This window comes from Choloepus didactylus, chromosome 17, assembly GCF_015220235.1.
Source record: "Choloepus didactylus isolate mChoDid1 chromosome 17, mChoDid1.pri, whole genome shotgun sequence".
Lineage (NCBI taxonomy): Eukaryota > Metazoa > Chordata > Mammalia > Pilosa > Megalonychidae > Choloepus > Choloepus didactylus.
The window spans coordinates 55,799,658-55,817,718 of NC_051323.1; the positions used below are offsets into that span (position 1 = coordinate 55,799,658).

The following is an 18,061-nucleotide window of genomic DNA, read 5'->3' on the forward strand; positions in this document are numbered from 1 at the left end:
TGGCCATTAGAGTTTGTAATAATACAAATCCTATCATTGATTAAATCTTGATTTATTTTTTTCTGAAGAATTCTTACCAGAAAGATAAATCTCATTAACCATACTCTGATGGAATCTGAGAAAGAAAATTTAGATCTTGGGGTACTGGGCCACCAGTGAGTGGTTAATACAAACAAAAAGAATCTTAACATTTAACACATTCATATACTGTTATTGACCCATGAGTAAATTGATACTTTCTTAGTGTAATGTTCATTTGTACGTAGTGAGAAAGAACATAGTATATAAAATGACTTTGAAAAAATTATCAGATATGAGGTACCAAAGTATTTTTGAGAAATGATGGTATTGACTGAAGAAAAAAACAAGTACAATCCCAAGAAGTTTGCTTTAAAATATCAGCAACAGTATTTTATATTTGTATCACACCTCATATTTTAAAAAACTGCACCCTTTAAGTAAATTACCCTATTCTATACAAGGGTGAGTAAATAAAATACTTTCTTAAAAAGACATAGCATGGTTGATAATTTCTGGATATCTGCCTTTAGAGATTACATGTAAGTCCTCCATTTGTTGGTGTTAAAACTTGGCAGAAGAAAATAAATTTCGAGTGGTTTAAAGGGTTTTTGTAATTCTCATATAAAAAGGGTTAGTAGATTGAACCCATTGTGTAATTTTATGTGGCATTTATATTGAGGACTGGATTTGGCAAGGCAAGTTGGATCTTACTTCAACCTTCATTATTCTGTCTCAAAATAAATTCACAGAAGTGGCAGTAAATTTTTTTTTTCTTTTTTTTTTTTTTTTTTTTTACAATATCTGGACTTGTGATTAGGACTTGAGTCCTAATCTCTTTGTGTCAAAATCTATGATCAGAATAGCAGTGGCACTGCTACACTTGTAGTTCTAGTTCTGTTTTTTTCTGAAATCTAAAATGCTGGAGAAAACAACATCTTATCTGTGGCACAGAAACCTGTAATTCTAGAAATAGTGGTAGGTGGCTCAAAGACTCTAAAATGCAGATCCCAAAAGATAGTACCTTCCCAAAACGTTTTATATAATGTACTCTCTTGGCAAGGCCTGATCTCTGTAAGTTAGCAGTCATCAGTGATACTAATTTAAAAAAAAAATGGTGATCTTCTGTCACTGGAGCTGATATTTTCTTACAGATGTTACGTGTTGTTTTTCCAATAATGTTAGTCATGTTTCTTCCTACCTTAGTCCTATTAGTAGGACTTAGATATTCTTCCTTAAGTTTGGAATTAGTTGATTCATTGAAACAAAAACATCCATTTCTAGTTGGTATAACACTGTAACCATAAATTACTAATATCTGGGTGGGAGTAGAGCACAGTTAAATTCTTTAGGTGTTTTAATTTTGGAGATACGTCTTGCTACAAACTTTTGCTGCAGTGAAAATACAGAGGGCTCAGAGATGCTATTCAGAGTATTAGAAAAATTTTCATTATCAAATGAAAATACTATTAAATATTAAAGAAAACATTGAATGTCATATAAAAGTGAAATGTTATCTTGATTTGGGTTTCAATTTTTGAAATACTTTGTCATATATTGGATAAAATAAAACAATATTCATTCACCCAGCAACTATTTATTGGGCGCCTTCCTTGTGCCAGGCACCGTTCAAGATCCAGTGGTGAATAAAACAGACAAGGCCTATGCCCTCGTGGAGCTTACATTCTCATGAGGTAGACAGGCAATAATACAATTAAAAATTAGAAATCAATAGATAATGTAACTTCAGGTAGTAATAAATCCCAGGAAGAAAGCAAAAGACTGGGGAAGGTGGCAGAGAGCGGTGCCGCTGGAAGGCTGCTCCGGGCAGGTGGCCGCTGTGTCGCGTCTCTCCTGATGGGCAAGGCAGGCTGCCCTGGGGTGGCTGGAGTAGACACACTCTTTGGGAAATGAGCCCCTAGAGAGCAGAAAACTTTCTCTACCTTCTTTGTCCTGTTTCGTAGTATCTGGAGAGTCTGGGTGTGGTGTGGTGGGGGGTAGCTAGGGCCTAGAATGAGTGAAAGGCACCGTCTGCATTCCTTTGAATTGACTTGTGCTGTTTTGGGCCTTGGAGTTTCTGTGTCTGCCATTCCTTTTACTTGGAAGGGCCCTCCTTTCCTGCTCCCCTTGTATGGGGGATTTAAAAAAAAATCGAAACTTATGTTTCAAAATCATGATCAAACATTGTCTTCCTCCCTTAGAACCTTTTCTGATGACTCTTCGCAGTGCAGAGTTGACCATTCTTTCCCTCTTATTGGGTTGCTCTTATTCCTTTTAGCTATTTCTATTAGTACTTTCATACCATATTGCAAAATTTTTGTTTTCATGTCTCTTTCTGTTATGTTTCCTTAAGGATAGGGCATGTCACTTTGTTTCTTTGATATCCTCACATCCAACATTAGATACCTAATAAATACTCGTTGAATAAATGTGTAAATGAAAGCTAAGCTTGCACATCTGTTTTCTACCTTGGACCTTTCTGCCAGGTGCTAAACCTGGGAGACCAAGTAGCATATTGGTTAAGAGATTTGGATTAAGATCTATGTTTGAATCCTGGTCCTGCCACTGAGTGTGTGTGTGTGTGTGTGTGTGTGTGTGTGTACGTGTGTACCGGCTTTGAGTTTGGGAAGAGATTCAATGAAACAATGTATGCAAGACTACCATACAACTTGAGTAAATGCTATTTTATGTCCAATTCCCAACTAGACATTTCCTGTTGGATATCTTTTAGGAATCTGAAATTTATCCTATCAAACCAAAATTATCATTTTCCTAAAATTGAGTTTTCTCTGATAATTTTTCTTCTCATTGGTAAGTTTACATACTCATCAGAATCAGTAGAATTGCTAGGTCAAAGAACATGCAGTTTTAAAGATTTTTAAAGGACCAGCTTCTCAAATTGTCCTTTAGAAAAATAATCCAGTAACAGTTTAGGAGAGTGATCATTTCTCCATACCTCCCACTGACAGTGGTTATTATCAGCCTTTTGACTATAAACTGATGTGATAGGCAAAGAGGGATATGATCTATTAACTGTATTTCTTCTTTTGTGAGTTGCCCATTATATCCTACTTGAGATGTTTTGCATATTTATTTGTAAGTACACATGCTTCTAATATCATAGCACCATACTGTGTTGTAATCACTGGCTTACCTGTGCTCTCTGCAAGAATGCAGGCTTCTCCAAGACTCCTTCACATTATTTCCTTGGTGCCTCACCTCATTTCTGGCACTTTGCATATCACTTAATATATGCTTGTTGAATTGAAACTTCACTATAAAGGACATTAAATTCCAGAGGATTTAGTTTTGTGGTATTTAAATTCTTGTTCTGTTAGAGATGAGAGTTTGTGTGTGTGTGTGTGTTTGTGTGTGTGTGAGTGTGTGTGTGTGTGTGTGTGTGTGTGTGTATGGGTGCCATGCCAGTTTTTTGTCTACATCAAATAGATTCACAGGGGCCATTGAATTTCAGAACAGTTCACGTGAGTCGAAGAACAAGTTGAAGTACACCAGATTTTTTAATGTAGTAGTTGTTCAAATAGTTATCTGAAGCTTTGAAGATATTAGTGCTTATCTGCTTAGTAAACTTATGTGGATGAAAGTGAACATACCTACTCTTTGAGAAACCAGTAATGTCTTTGAATTAAAGGGCACTCATAAGCTATTGTTGAGAAGATAGGTGTCTCTAATGTCTTTTCTCTTTGCCATAATCACATTGAGCTTTCAAGAGTTCTAGTGAGTTGTGCTCACCACCAGCAGAAATATGTAACTGTTTCAGTCTAACCTGAAAAAGTTTATCCTGAAAACATTTGGGATTTTAGCAATCAGTGACCAATGGTTAATGGAGAAAGCAAGAAACTTTGTTGTAGAAAGAAACATATGGCTCTAACTTATTGTTTTTGAGGGGTTTAGGTGTATAATTGCTTAAAGGTGGGGGAGAGCTGGGACTTGGATGGTAGATTCTCTTTCTGTATGTATTTTTCTTTCACAGATAATGCTTCATCTGTTTTCATGATTCCGTTCATATTATACTTAATAACCCATATGCTTTGTGTCTTTTCTGCATGTAAAAATACTCCAGTGATGGTTTTTCATTTAATCTTGACCAAAGCTGACTTTAAAGTGGGAGCAATTTATTTCTAATTTGGAATTTTCTAATTGTACATTTGGTAAGACAATTTAGACCAGGAATCCACAAGGGAAACTACAGCACAAGGGCCAAGTCTGACCTTCCACCTATTTTATAAAGTTTCATTGGAACATATCCATGCCCATTCATTTACATATTATATATGGCTGTTTTCATGCTCTAAGGACAGAACTGAGTAGTTGTGACAGAGACCGAGTGGCCTGCAAAGCCTAATCTATACTGTCTGACCCTTTAAAGAAAAAGCTTACTACCCCTGATTTAAACTAAAACTTGAATAAAATGAAAAATTAGAGGAAAAAAGGTGTGAATTCCATTTAAGTGAGTTTGTGTAGATAAAAAGATCATTATATTGTGTCTAAAATGTATTATAAATGTTGCCTTATTTTATCCAAAGGGTGTTTGAATTATTCTTTTCCTTACGGCCCCCAGGTGGTGACGTCTTGGCCAGGCCTTATCTGAGCCACCTGGAGTAGACATCCTTTCTGGTAACAGCCTTCTGTAGCTAGGGGAAGAGAGCCAGCATATAGACCAGTGGTCTCAGGATTTTGGGAAATAGAAGGGAAAAAAAAAAAACCGACAAAAATGTTGACAGTCCCTGAGCATCCTGTATCTATAACATAGTGATAAAAGGTAGTTTTAAAAGAATTTTTTTTAAAAATTTATCCATTTTCTAAGCAGTGGTGCTTGAGAGCATAAATTCTGATCCATACGTATACTCGAAAGTAAAAATGAACACATTTTCAACAATTTGGTTATATTTGACAACATTTCTCTTTTTTTTTCTTTATTGCAAAGAGCATTTCCTAGAAATTAGTGTTAGGGGCATAAAATGGAAGGTCATTGCAGAGTGACGAGAACCTTGGGCATGTACTGTTTATTATTTTACAACTAATTTGAACCTACGACTTTGCTAATTCAAAAAAGACATCAATTACTATTTTAAAATTATAAAATTTCTCAAACATTTCCCATGTGACTTGGGACAGATCTAATTTTTTTTTTTAATTAAATTCAGTTTTATTGAAATACATTCACACACCATACAATCATCCATGATATACAATCCACTGTCCACAGTATGATAACATAGTTATGCGTTCATCACCACAATCTATCTCTGTGCATTTTCCTTACATCAGAAATAACTAGAACAAGAATAAAAAATAAAAGTGAAAAAAGAACACCCAAATCATCCCCCCATCCTACCCCATTTGTCCTTTAGTTTTTATCCCCATTCCTCCACTCATCCATACACTAGATAAAGGGGTTGTGATCCACAAGGTCTTCACAATCACACTGTCACCCCTTGTAATCTACATTATTATATAATTGTCTTCAGGAGTCCAGACTGCTGCGTTGGAGTTTGGTAGTTTCAAGTATTTACTTCTAGCTATTCCAATACATTGAAGCCTAAGAGGTGTTATCTATATAGTGCATAAGAATGTCCACCAGAGTGACCTCTCGACTCCATTTGGAATCTCTCAGCCACTGAAACTATTTTGTCTCATTTTGCATCCCCCTTTTGGTCAAGAAGATACTCTCAGTCCCACGATGCCAGATACACATTCATCCCCGGGAGTCATACTCTGCGTTGCCAGGGAGGTTTACACCCCTGGGAGTCGGGTCCCACATAGGGGGGAGGGCAGCGAGTTCACCTGTCAAGATGGCTTAGTTAGAGAGAGAGAGGGCCACATCTGAGCAACAAAGAGGTACTCAGGGGGAGACTCTTAGGCACCATTACATACAAGTTTAGACTCTCCTTTGTGGTAATGAGCTTCATAAGGGCAAGTCTCATGCTTGAGGGCTCAGCACATCAAACCGCCAGTCCCAATGTTTGTGACAACATCAACACCAGGGACAGATCTAATTTTAAAGAGACCTGTTATCCAGAAATGTGCAGATATTAATACATGTCTGTACTTAAGGAGAGAACAGAATCTTCTCTTGGTTGGTTGATAGATGGCCATGGTGGGTGATTGTTTCGTCAGCAGAGTTCATTATGACTTTATCAGGGAAGTAATGCTACAGTGGCTGTTGATCTCCAGATTACAACCACTGTATCTTATTTATTTATTTATTTTTAATTAAAAAAATTTTTTTTGGTAATATATATACAACATAACGTTTCTCATTTTAATCACTTTCAAGAATACATTCTAGTGGTGTTAATTACATTCAAAATGTGGTGCTATCATCAGCACCGTCCATTACCAAAACTTTTCCATCACCCCAATAAGTCTGTTTCCATTAAGCATTAGCTCCCATCACCCACACCCAACCCTGATTACCTGTAATTTTCTTTGTTTCCATGAATTTGCATGTACTAGTTTTTTCATGTGAGATCATGCAATATTTCTTTGCAGTGTCATCTTTTTAGAATGGAAAATTTATTTATTAAATCTGTGCTATTTTTTGAGTTGAGACACCTGTATCATGCAACAATTTCTAAATTTAAATTTGTTTAGTTTATTTTTAAAAAGTTGGCTCATGAATTCTAGATGCAGAACATATTTATCTTATGAAAGTTAATGTTACCTAGAGCAATGTATGTCACTGCTAGTTCTTGATATTTTACCATTATCTACTGTTTGTTGTCCATAGTGGTTACTTGCAGTTAGACTGGTAATGGTGTGCTTTCATGACCTTGCATTTAATGTACCAAAAATCAGTAGTCCCTTCTTGACTACTTTCTGTCTTAGAGAAGTCCTTGTTAATATAAGAGAAGTTCACATAAAAGTCATAATACAGCAGGAAATTGTATTCTTATTATGTACTTAGAGTATCTATGTCAGGAGAAAATTATAAAGTTACTAAGATTAGCTATTTTATTCTGCTCTTAGTTGCTTTGAAAATGTTTGGCAATATTTAATTTCCATATTAATATCAAATTACATAAAACTTTAGAACATTTGATACTGTATTTGAGTTCTCTAGGGAAACAGAGCTGACAGGAGATATATGTAAATATTGAGATTTTATAAAATTCTTACTTAACTGTGGAGATTCATGAGTCCAAATTCCATAGGACAGACTGCAAACTGGGAACTCCGATGAAGGTTTTCAGTGAATTCCCCAGGAGAATCTGGCTGACCGAAGTAGAGATGAAAATTCTCTCCTGATTGCTGAAATAATCATTTTTCCTTGTAAAGCCTTTAACTGGAGGCATTCAGTTAAGCTCATTGCTGAAGGCAGTCTCCTCAGTTGATTGTAGATGTAATCAGCCATAGATGCAATCAACTTAATGATTTCAATCCATGAAATATCCTCATGGTAACAGGCCAGTTCTTGCTTGACCAAACAACTGGGCACCATTACCTGGCCAAATTGATACATGAACCCAACCATCATAGATGCTATTCCACTCAACTCTGACTTTGAAAATCTTCGTTACACCTTGCTGCACTGAGAGTGGCACTTATTAAATAGGAGTTTAATCTTTAGAATGTTTTCAAGTATTTACTTGCTTTGGTGTAATTCATATTTTCTAATTTACTTGGATCTTTTTTTTTTTAAAAACAAAACTCCTTTTTTCTTTTTTTGGAGAATTTGCCTTCCTAATTTTTAATTTACATGGAAAATTATTTCATTTGAGAAGTATCAAAACATGCAAAACCAATTTTTACATATGAATATCTTAATTTTCATTTGAATATTTTTACTTTGTAATTTTTTACATTGCTTTTCATTTTATATTTTCCTTGTGTTTTGTGTGTTAATTTTGAGAAGAATTTTAATTTATTAAAAATTAAACTACTTCCTCTAAATTAATAATCATATTGAAGCTGTTGAAAATGATGTGATTTATAAAGACAATGAATTATGCTTTAATTTCACTTTCTTTTGAACTCGAGTATAAAGAATATTAATGGGGTAACTTACAGTAAAAGACAGAAATAGATGAAAAGCATCCCTTAATTGCTTTTTTTTAGTTTTTTTCTGACATTGAGCTTTGATATTGAGATTTTTAAAAGATTCCCTGTCTAGGTAGAGATCCATGCCAGTTGGTGTCCGATGAGAGTGACAGAATAGTTTGGTAGTTGAAAGAGTCTGAATTTCCTGGCTTCCCTGTTAGTTTTGCTTTCCCCTGTCTTGGCTCCTGCTTTCTGAAATTGCTTGAGCAGGTGAATATGTACATAGGTTATGTTGGTATGACTAGGAACCTAGAAAAGGGCTAAGGCCCACAAAACTGTAACTGATTCTTGTTGCTTTTCAATCTGCAAAGAGTTTTCTGGTGCTTTTCATTGCTCTCAAAGACCTTGAATTGGCTGAAGGTGTTACTTGCTTTCTGCTTAAACTTTTCAGCTGCTTTCTCTGTTGGATCATAGACAGTAGTATCTCTTCTTCATGCGTAGTTTTTTAGGCTAGGTATTATAATCAGAGTTTTATTATTTCTCAGTGGCAATCTTTTTTTATACCAGAACTGGAAATACTGTTTTTGCTCTTTTGGAGAAAAGGTGGAAAGTTTGGTTACTTCCCTTTGGGAGAGATGTTTAAAAAGTTATTCTAGCCATTTTAAAGAGATATAGCCCAAATGTTTTTTTGAATATTTATATTGTGCTGGACAGTTTGCTAAGTGTTTCCCATGGATTACTTAATTTCATCCCCATGACAGCCTTATGAAGTACTGTATTATTATTATTACTGCCTTTTTATAGTTGGGTGAACTAAAGCTCGGAGCCCTGAGCTCGGGAGCTGGGCGTGGGGGGCGGGGACTGTGCCTGAGGTTCCCTCTGCCCTGGTCAGGACGTGGCAGGTGTGGGTGTGAAGATCTTGCCTCGTGCCTTCGTCTTCTTTCAGATTTTTGTTTATTTTTTATCTTCCCCCATCTTTTATACTTTGCGGCTCCTGGTTTTGTGGGAAAGGTTCCAGAGAATGCGTGATCCTGAGCCTGTTAAAACGTACTCACGCCAGGGAAGGAAGTGGCCACGAGGCAGCTGCAAATGTTTTCTCAGGAGAAGTAATGCATTTGAAGCCCGGTGCTGAGCGAACGCCCGTCCTTGCCACGTTGCTGTGGCACTTTGTGGATGGTGAGGGAACAATAAAGTGAATGTTGTCATGCTCAGTCATTTTCCTGCTTATACATGGGCTGATACCAGAAGTTCCGTTCTGAGAAGGGTATTTTACAGAGCTGTTAACTCCTTCCTAAGAAGGCAGTGGAAAAGGGACGGCCAGACTACAAAATGAGTTCAGACGTAGAGGATCTTGGGCACCTCTTCGCTTTATATCTGAACACTTGAATTCTTTACTTCATGTTTGGAAATGGTAGATGGAAGCTAAGACATCTCCTGGAGGCAGGATTGGGCTTTCTGACATGCCTACCATCTCAGTTGTTTATTTTAATTAAACCATACATTTTTTAATTTAATGTCCTTCATTTCATTCAGAATTAATAACCCTGAGCCTTATTTCTGTCCATGCCTTGATCTGTCTGTGGTGCTTTTACCTTGAGGAATGTTCAACAAAGAAATGTTTCCCCCTCCCCCCTTCCTCCCTTCTTCCCCCTTGCCCACCCTCCCTCCTCTCTCCCTTTCTCCCTCCTTATAATGTTTAAGCATAGAGAAAAAGTCCCTCTGGCCCAGTTAAGTACCGTAAGCACCTAATAACAGGGCATCTGCCCTCAAGGTTGTAAATGTGGTGTTTTTAAATGAGGTGACATTTACTAAAATGTAAATTTAATCTGTCTCTGAGGTTTTATCTTTTTAAACTTCATTTTAACTTCCAAAAGGTGTATTATTTTTTGAACTTATAGGGCAGTTGTTAAACAGAATCTATCCAGTGCTCTGCTGAGCTCTTTCCCTATCCCTTCGTTGTCTCCCTGCTTTAGTCTTTCTATTCCTTTATGCTTCCAGTTCACTGATCTTCTGCTTGCTACTCTTGTCATACGAGGATTTTTATATTCTTAACCTTGCTCCGTTGTTTTACAAACCACACTAACAAGATTATTTTATCTTACTTTTATTAATTGCATGTTGATTTCCTAGGCTAGGTTCTTCAGTGGCTTTCCAGAAATCCATCATTAACTCCATTGGCAAACAACTTTATATCCTATCAAATCATCTTTTATGTGTTCACCCTCCCATTATTTTTGCCTTTTTTGCTCTCCCCCCACCCCCCTTCTCTCCTGTAAGAAGTCAGGAGGCCTCAGGATATGGTGAAGACATCTTAAGCCCTATAACTCTTGGGCTCTAGTCCTTGGACTGTTACACCTTTGGGTTTACAGACATTTATAGATTCCTGCTATGATCCTGGCACAATGCAAGTCCTTGGGGGCAGAGAGATGAATAAGGCATGGTCTCCTTAAAATGTACTCACATTACTATGAGTTTCCTCATGAGAAAATGAAACAATTGGAAGAGACAACTCTGACCTACCACCTGGTTGTACAGACCTGTCATTCTAGAGCTCCTATACTGTAGCCTTCTATGACTTTTTAGTCCCATGGTGGTGTTTGTGTGTGATTTTAATTTACCGTCTCAGAAAATAATGTGTTTTCTTGGTTGAGGCAGTTCATAGATTCATAGAATTTGCAGATTAGTTTGGTGAAGGGTCTGTAAAAGCTGAGCTGAATCCTGAGGACAGGGAGAAAGAAGGAGAGGACAGGCAAACCACCCAGAAGGAGTGGTATGTGCAGACATCTGACAGTGACATCTGGGAGCCTCATGTCTTTCATTGTGGCTAAAACTAGTTGGTGAGGGAGGAGGTAACTCCAGAAGAGGCTGTGGACATAGCAGTGGAAGCCAGAAAATGGATGACCTCATATACTTTGCTGGGGCATTTGGTCTTGATTTAAGGGCTCCAGAAAACTAAAGAGGGGTTGTAAATAGGACAGTTGCATGTTCAGATTTCTCTTTTGAAAGGCTAAAGTCTGGTTTCAAGGAGAACCAATTGGAAGGAGGCAGCTAGATATTAGGAGGATTAGGAGGCTGTTGCAGTCAGTTAGACAAGAGATGAGCCAAGGAATATACAGTTGGGATGAGAAGTAGTTGAATGGAAGAGGTTTTTAGGAGGTTGAATGAATTGTGTGTGGGACCAGGGAAGGGAGGAATTAGGGTTGAGTTCTTGATTTCTGATATAGACAGACATAGATGTAACACATGTACCCCTTCATCAGAGAGGGATATGCAAGTCTTGTCCACAGTAACTGCAGTTAGCTTCCAGCCCAGCTTTTGAGGGATGTTTTTCCTTCTGTCATTTCTGGGTATAGCTGCTTATGTCCCAAAAGTTCAATTAGCTATTCCAACACATCCAGTGAATGGAGGTGGAGAGAGAGACAGGGTCGCCTCAGTAAAACAAAACAAAACAAAACAAAACAAAACAGAAAAACAACTTCTTATAGGAAGGTGGAGAGAATGGGACACACTCAGTAGTTATTGTTTCACATCCTGCTGGATGAGAATAACAAGACCTTGTGTATGACAGCCGTGGAGGAATTCCTTGGGTGGCCTGTTGGGCTGCTCTTGGTTTTGTTCTCCAAGAGGATCTCCTTTGCCCATTGTCCTTTGTGGCTCAGATGGGTGCATAATTCATGGTTCAGCTCAGATGTCCCCTTCTCTGAGAGCTTTTCGCTGACCTCCTGGTATAAAGTAGGTATCCAGTTTTTAATTTACCTGTTGTAATTATCGACAGGGTGTGTGTTATCTGCAGTGATCTAGTTCATTTACTTTTCTTCTCCCTTTGCCTGGGAGTGTAAGGTCATGCGGGTGGGAGGAGTCTTCACTGATGTGTCACTGTGAATCCCTAGTACCTAGAGCAGTATCTGGCTCAGCATACTCTGAAATTTTTTATTCAGTTAGAATTCACATGACATGAAATCAGCTATTTAATTCAGTGACAATTAGTACATTCATAATGTTGTGTCCACCATCTCCCTCTGTATACTTCCAAAACGTTTTCATCACCCCAAAAGAAAGCCCTGTCCCCATTATGCAGAAACTACCCATTTTACTCTTCTCCCAGCCCCTCAATTTATACATTTTTTAAAGAATGAATAAATGAATGAGAGATGTATAGAATGCAGGAGGAGGAACAGATTTCTTATTTTTTGTTTATTTCCTGGTGGGGGGCAGGGAGGAGGGTGAATTCAGTTTTGGATGTGATTAATTTTAGGACTGTCTAGATACGGATGTCTAATAGGCCATTAAACCTATGAGTCTGAAGCTCGGGAGAGAAATTACAATAAAGATACGTAACATTTTCTGAGCCTTGACAACGCGTCAGTCTTTGTTTTAAGCACTTTACTGATCTTTTAAAATTGGGCTATAGATTTATGGAGGCAGAAGTTGAAACTGTCAAGTGATAATGTTCGGGGAGTTTGTATGTAGCATGAGAAAAAACCAAGGACAAAATCCTGGGGGACACCAGTGTACATGAGACGAGTCAAGAGGGCGGTGCCTTTCAGAAGAAGCAGGCAGAGGTGGGAAAATCTGGGGCCTGTCGTGCCAAAAACCCAGGGAGGAGTTTCAAGGAGGAGGGATTCTGGATGTCTTGGAGAGACCTGAAAAAGTCTGTGGACTTCAGCATCAAAGAAACGACCTTGGGAAGAGCTGTTTCGGGAGATCGTGGGATTAGGAAATAGGTTGAGGGTTTGAAAGAGTGAAAGCACAGTGAAGGGAGAAAGTTGTGGTTCCTGGGGAGCGTGATGACGGCCACCAGGCTATTGGTGGAAGAATGTTCTCAGCATTGTCCTAATTGGTCTCTGGACCTTCTGATTTTCTTGTTCCCTTATTTTCCCAGCAGAATACAAGGCAGTGGCCTCTTACAGGCTGCCACGTTGCCTCCCTGGTCCAGCTGTGGCTGGTGAAAAGTTCTGTGTTGTAGGGCCTTGTTGGCCACAGCTTACGACTCAGCTGCCCTTGGCCCCAAGAGTGGAGGGTCTTTGATTTTAACTTCTCTCACTAGTGTTAGCTCTTAGTTTCATGTTTCTCCCAAGTTACCTGAATTTCACATGATTGCATTTTCATTTATTTCCACTAAGCCTAGACTTCTGGTTGCATGAAAACCATCTTTCTCTGCAAGCAGTCAAGTCAGTGGCTTTAATGGCTCAGCTTTAGTTATGTCTACAACTGCAAATTTGATAAGGAAAACTTAAATTACATATATATATCTTTTTAATTTAAAATTTTGCATCAACTTTTTTTTTTCCCTAGTAACAGGAATTAGGTTTCCAATTGGGAGAGTAAAGATGATGTTTTAAGAATGCACTGTTCAAATATTACAGTATACTTTAATTTCCTGAAATATGGATTCTAAAACTTTGTCTTGCTTGAGATTTTCTGAGTTTATGTGTAGCTTTAACATACTCATAGATAAAGGAGCCTTCAGATAATATAAACTAAAAGTAGGTATTTTTTCTCTTTATTACTTTTGAAAGGAAATACATTTGGTAGGAAAAATTTTTAAAATAATGAGTTGACTTGTTTGTTCAAAAATAGTTTCTTATAATTTTTGTTGCAAACTCTGGAGCCTAGGATTTTATTTCTTTTGATTGTGTGTTTTTAAGATTGTGAATAAATCATATGCTAGCATGTGAAAAGTCCTACGAAAGATAGTTTTCTGTGGTTTTTTCTTTTAAAGCTAGCTTATTTCATCAAAGGTGGTAATTATTAATTTGTCATTGAAGTGAAGAGTGTTCAATCAAGGTATCTTGACCAGACATCCGTTTCTCACTGAAGCAAAACTGATGCCGAGATCTGGGAATGCCTGGTGGGGAAGGAGGATTCAGGAGGACAGCTTAGCTGTAGGGACCTCCCCCAAGATGTTAAAATTTGGTTTTCAGATTTGCAATAATGACTCTGAGCTATGTGACTGTTACAGAGGCACATAGCTGACTCCTTTGAGGATCAAGCCTTTTGGTGTTTCTCAGCTTTTTGTTGTAAGGACTCTTATACACTCAACATTTATTGAGAACACCGAAGAGCTTTTGTTTATATAGATTGTATCAATTGATATTTACTGTATTAGAAATGGAAACTGATAAAATTTAAAAAAAACATTTATTAATTTATTTTAGAATACCATTGATAAGCTCATTAATGCTGACATAGCATATTTTTGTGAAAAAATAATTATATTTTCCAAAAGAAAAAAAGCATTTCAGGGAAAAATGGCATTGCTATGCATTTTTGACGATCTTGTTAATATCTGGCGAAATCAAAGACATCTAGATTATCATGTCTGCTGCTGCACTCAGTCATTTAGTCTTTGAATATTTCACCTTAAGTCATGAGGGAATGAGAGTGAAAAAGGAAAGTAATGTCTTGGTGTTAATTAAGAAAATAATTTTGAGCTCACTGATCCCGTTTCAAGGCCCTCCTAGAACCACTGGGCTAAACTATGTATTTCTTGAAGGCAGGGACCGTAGGCTTGGTTTCCTTTCTTCTACCCCTGGGGCCTAGTAAAATATTTTTTGTGTTGACTCCTTGAATGTGTTTACAGATTGAACTTTCCATTATGAAATTATAGGGAAAGGAGCCTTCTGGTGAATCAGGAAAGCACTTCCTCTCAGGATGCCTTTCCCCTTCATCAGCAAGGCTGTAAGGGTCTGTCTATGTGACCCCTTGACTCAGCAGCCAGAGAGGTGCCACTGGTTTCTTTTTACTCTGATGCCATTGCAGACTGGTTGCAAATCAGGATAAGGAGGGAAAAAATATTCCCTGCTCAGTGCAAAGAATTCTAGGAAATCTCGAAGGATGCTGGGAGAAAGAGGCCAGAATTGTTTCCTAGAAACTGAGTGGAAAAGTCTTTGCAAAAGTTTTCGGGGGCCTTTCTGGCAAATGCAATCCACTCTGCTCTCCAGAAAACATATGTGCTCCTCAATTCACGTTTTCTACACCCAGGCAATGGCAGGTGGCCTGAAAAGTGAGTGGGAAGCAATCCTCAGCTCTCCAAGTAACAGTGTTTTCATTTGCCAAATGTTATGTTAATTTTCTCCAAATTCATGGTAGAAATATGCAAACTTAGCCTGAAAATATGCATGCTGTTAGTATTAAGTTTCCAGACTTTTGATAAAATGTAGGTAAACAATATCAAAAGGTATTTTAAAAATTGTGGTAAATTTTGTACATAGCCAAAAAAATGTACAACGTATGGTGTTTTACCTTGGAACCCACTTATTTATCATCTACGTCAGGAAAAATCTTCATGAATATACTGTCATAGATACGTTGCTTTTGCATTTGACTTGCAAAGAAATGAAAGCAAAACTTTTTTTTTAAAAGCATGATTTTGTCTGCTCTATGTGAATTAGTAATGGCATTTTCTAACTGCTAGTCTTGGGCATGTCAGTCATTGTGGTATGTTCTTACTAATACTCTTTGAACTTCTTTCTCTGTCCTTTTCTTCCGGGCCGTATATTGCTGCTTTTAGCGCTTCAGCGTGGAAGGGATCTCAAATGTCATTCAGAATGGCCTCCGCCACACCTTTGGAAATTCAGGTGGAGAGAAACAGGTGCTCGGTTATCCTTATTTTCCTCATTCTCTGCTTTTTGATTCTCCGTGTAAGTGAAGATTCTGAAAGCTGGCAATTTTATTAGTTTATTAAGACCATTGTTTAAAAGAGAAAAATGAATATTAATTATATTTATAGTCTCAATAATGAACAGACTTTCCCTTTGGGAAAAAGCATTTTCCAAATTGGGCAATAGAGTAAATGTATTCTTAATTCATATTTTAGTGCTCCATTTCTCACTCTTACTCTTAAATAGATATTAACAAATTGATATAATGAGTTGCATGGGTAGAAAATCTGTGAAAATAACGCAACTAGAATATGCTACTCTAATTCTAAAAATCTAGGAAATAAGATCTCATGTTTGTGGGAAGAGAGCCCAGTGTTGGTATATTTACCTAGAATTTTAGGTTAAAAAAAAATATATATATGTCTAAACATCCTTTTATAGGTAAATATATCTTACCTCCTTTTTAATGTAATTCATGTGATTTTAAGGTATATAAAATAGCTAACTCAGTTGTCTGCCAAGAGAGGCACAAGGCATTATTTTTACAAAATTGTAAGTAGGTATGAACATATCTCAAATGTATTTCAATTTGCTTTTTATTAACATTTTTGTATTACTATTTAAGAAATATCTTAAATATGGGAAGCACATCTGCATTAATGAGGATGCTTAAACTTACCTTTCACAATTTGCAAATTTCAGTTGAAAAGAAAGACTCTTCTAAGTTAGAACGTGTGCAGAATGTAGTTCATAGGCACTTTATCAAAAGAAAGCTTTTAAGCCTAGAGGCTTTACGGAAGATAGTTCAGTATTACTCAAGAAGGGAGGGAATCGGCATTAAAGAGGGGAGGATTGTACTGACATTTGCAGCTCAAAAACAGGCTTCACAGAAGGATGGTTGAATTTTTGTTTTTGTTCTGGCACCTCTCAATCCTCTCAAACTCAGATGTTAGCAGGATAACGTCCAGTGTGATGGAACACACAGGAGTGGGGGCAGAGGGCCTGAAAGTGTAGCCAGTGGTGTGCATGCCAGGATAGCGTCTTGCTGCTTCTCAGAGTTGCCAGGCTCATGGGTCATTTTGAAGCCCCAGGAGGGCATATTTCTGGCTTGTGTTCTGTATAAAGAAACATATTTAAATGCATAATTGGGAATCTCCTTGAAGAAGCCTGCACAAAAGGATGCTATAAAGCTAAGTTTCTTAGTGATTGAACAGTTCACTTCTACTTTTTTTCTGGACCTAGCAATCTAGTTATTGTTAAGTGACTTTTTTTATATTATTTTTCAATTATGGGTAGGATAAGATCACTCAAGGCGGATTAGGAATAGAGCTGAGATTTAGGGCTTGGAGCTAAATAATGGGTGGAGCTGAAGAGATTCTAAGTCAGATCCAATAGATCTCTAGATGAGTGTAAGCAAACTACTCTAAACTATAATTTTTTGGTGGGTTGGTCAGAATAAGAGAATCTTGGCAGTTTTTAAGTTACACTTTTATAGGATATAATCATAACTGATACTGTGAGGCCTCACAATGGGTGAATTAGGTAGTTTGCCTCAATTTCAAACTTCTACTTTCATTGTTCATTTCCCCTCTAGACCATTCTCTCCTTTCATTTTTTTATTTAATACCTTTAAACATTTTAAAGTACTTATACAATACTACAAAATAATAATAATACATCCCTAAAATTATTTGGAGAAGTATGTCTTTGTTCATTTCTGGGAGAAGCTAGTAGGTGTTTTTAAAGTTGTCAAGTTATTTATGTGATCATTTTGTTCAATTGGAATAAAAATGGTCTAAGAGAACTATCCAGCTGTTGGAAATTGTTTTGTTGTGGAGAACTCTTACAACTGTGTATTTAGTTTGACGATTTAAAACGTGTTGAAAAGTAAGCTAGGAAAATGTTAGACAAGGCTTCACTTTAAAAATGAACAAATTGAGTAAATCATCTTCAGATCTAGTTTTGTGAAATTTTCAATAACTGAAATAGAAAAGAATAAGTGGAGATTTATATTGACGTGGATTTGTATGAAGCAGGGTAGATGTGGTCAAGAAGATGAGCTCCAGCTGAGATATTAAGACATCTTTATTCCTGTACCTGTGTTTTCATTGCCAAAGTAGCTCATGTTGTTTCATGTTATAAAATAGACCTGCTAAATAACTGCATCAAATATTTTGCAGATAAAATAGTTCAGATTTGTGATGCATTGTTTTTTGTTTTTTTTTTTTAACTTGGCAGTACTTGACTACAGTCATTCCTTATGAGAAGAAAAATGGACCGCCATCTGTTGAAGATCTTCAGATATTAACAAAAAGTGAGCAAAGATAAAATTAAACTGTTACCTTGTTTATTTTGCTGATACTTAAATACCTGATTTTAGTTGACTGATTTTTGTTGTTACCGTTTTTTTTGTTTTGTTTTGTCTATTTAGGATAGTA

General features: G+C 37.0%; 1 protein-coding gene across 7 annotated transcripts in view; it reads left to right on the top strand.

Moving 5' to 3' along the window:
* Positions 1–18,061, top strand: part of FEZ2 (fasciculation and elongation protein zeta 2) — a 50,424-nt gene that overhangs the window by 18,145 nt on the left and 14,218 nt on the right. For 5 of the 7 annotated variants that reach the window (XM_037807090.1, XM_037807091.1, XM_037807092.1 and 2 more), the window contains exons 6-7: positions 15,533–15,613; positions 17,862–17,937. In XM_037807090.1, coding sequence (XP_037663018.1) covers positions 15,533–15,613; positions 17,862–17,937 — 157 coding nt within the window. Of the gene's footprint in view, positions 1–15,532; positions 15,663–17,861; positions 17,938–18,061 lie in introns of all 7 variants that reach the window. The other 2 variants (XM_037807097.1, XM_037807096.1) reach the window with 2 other exon arrangements.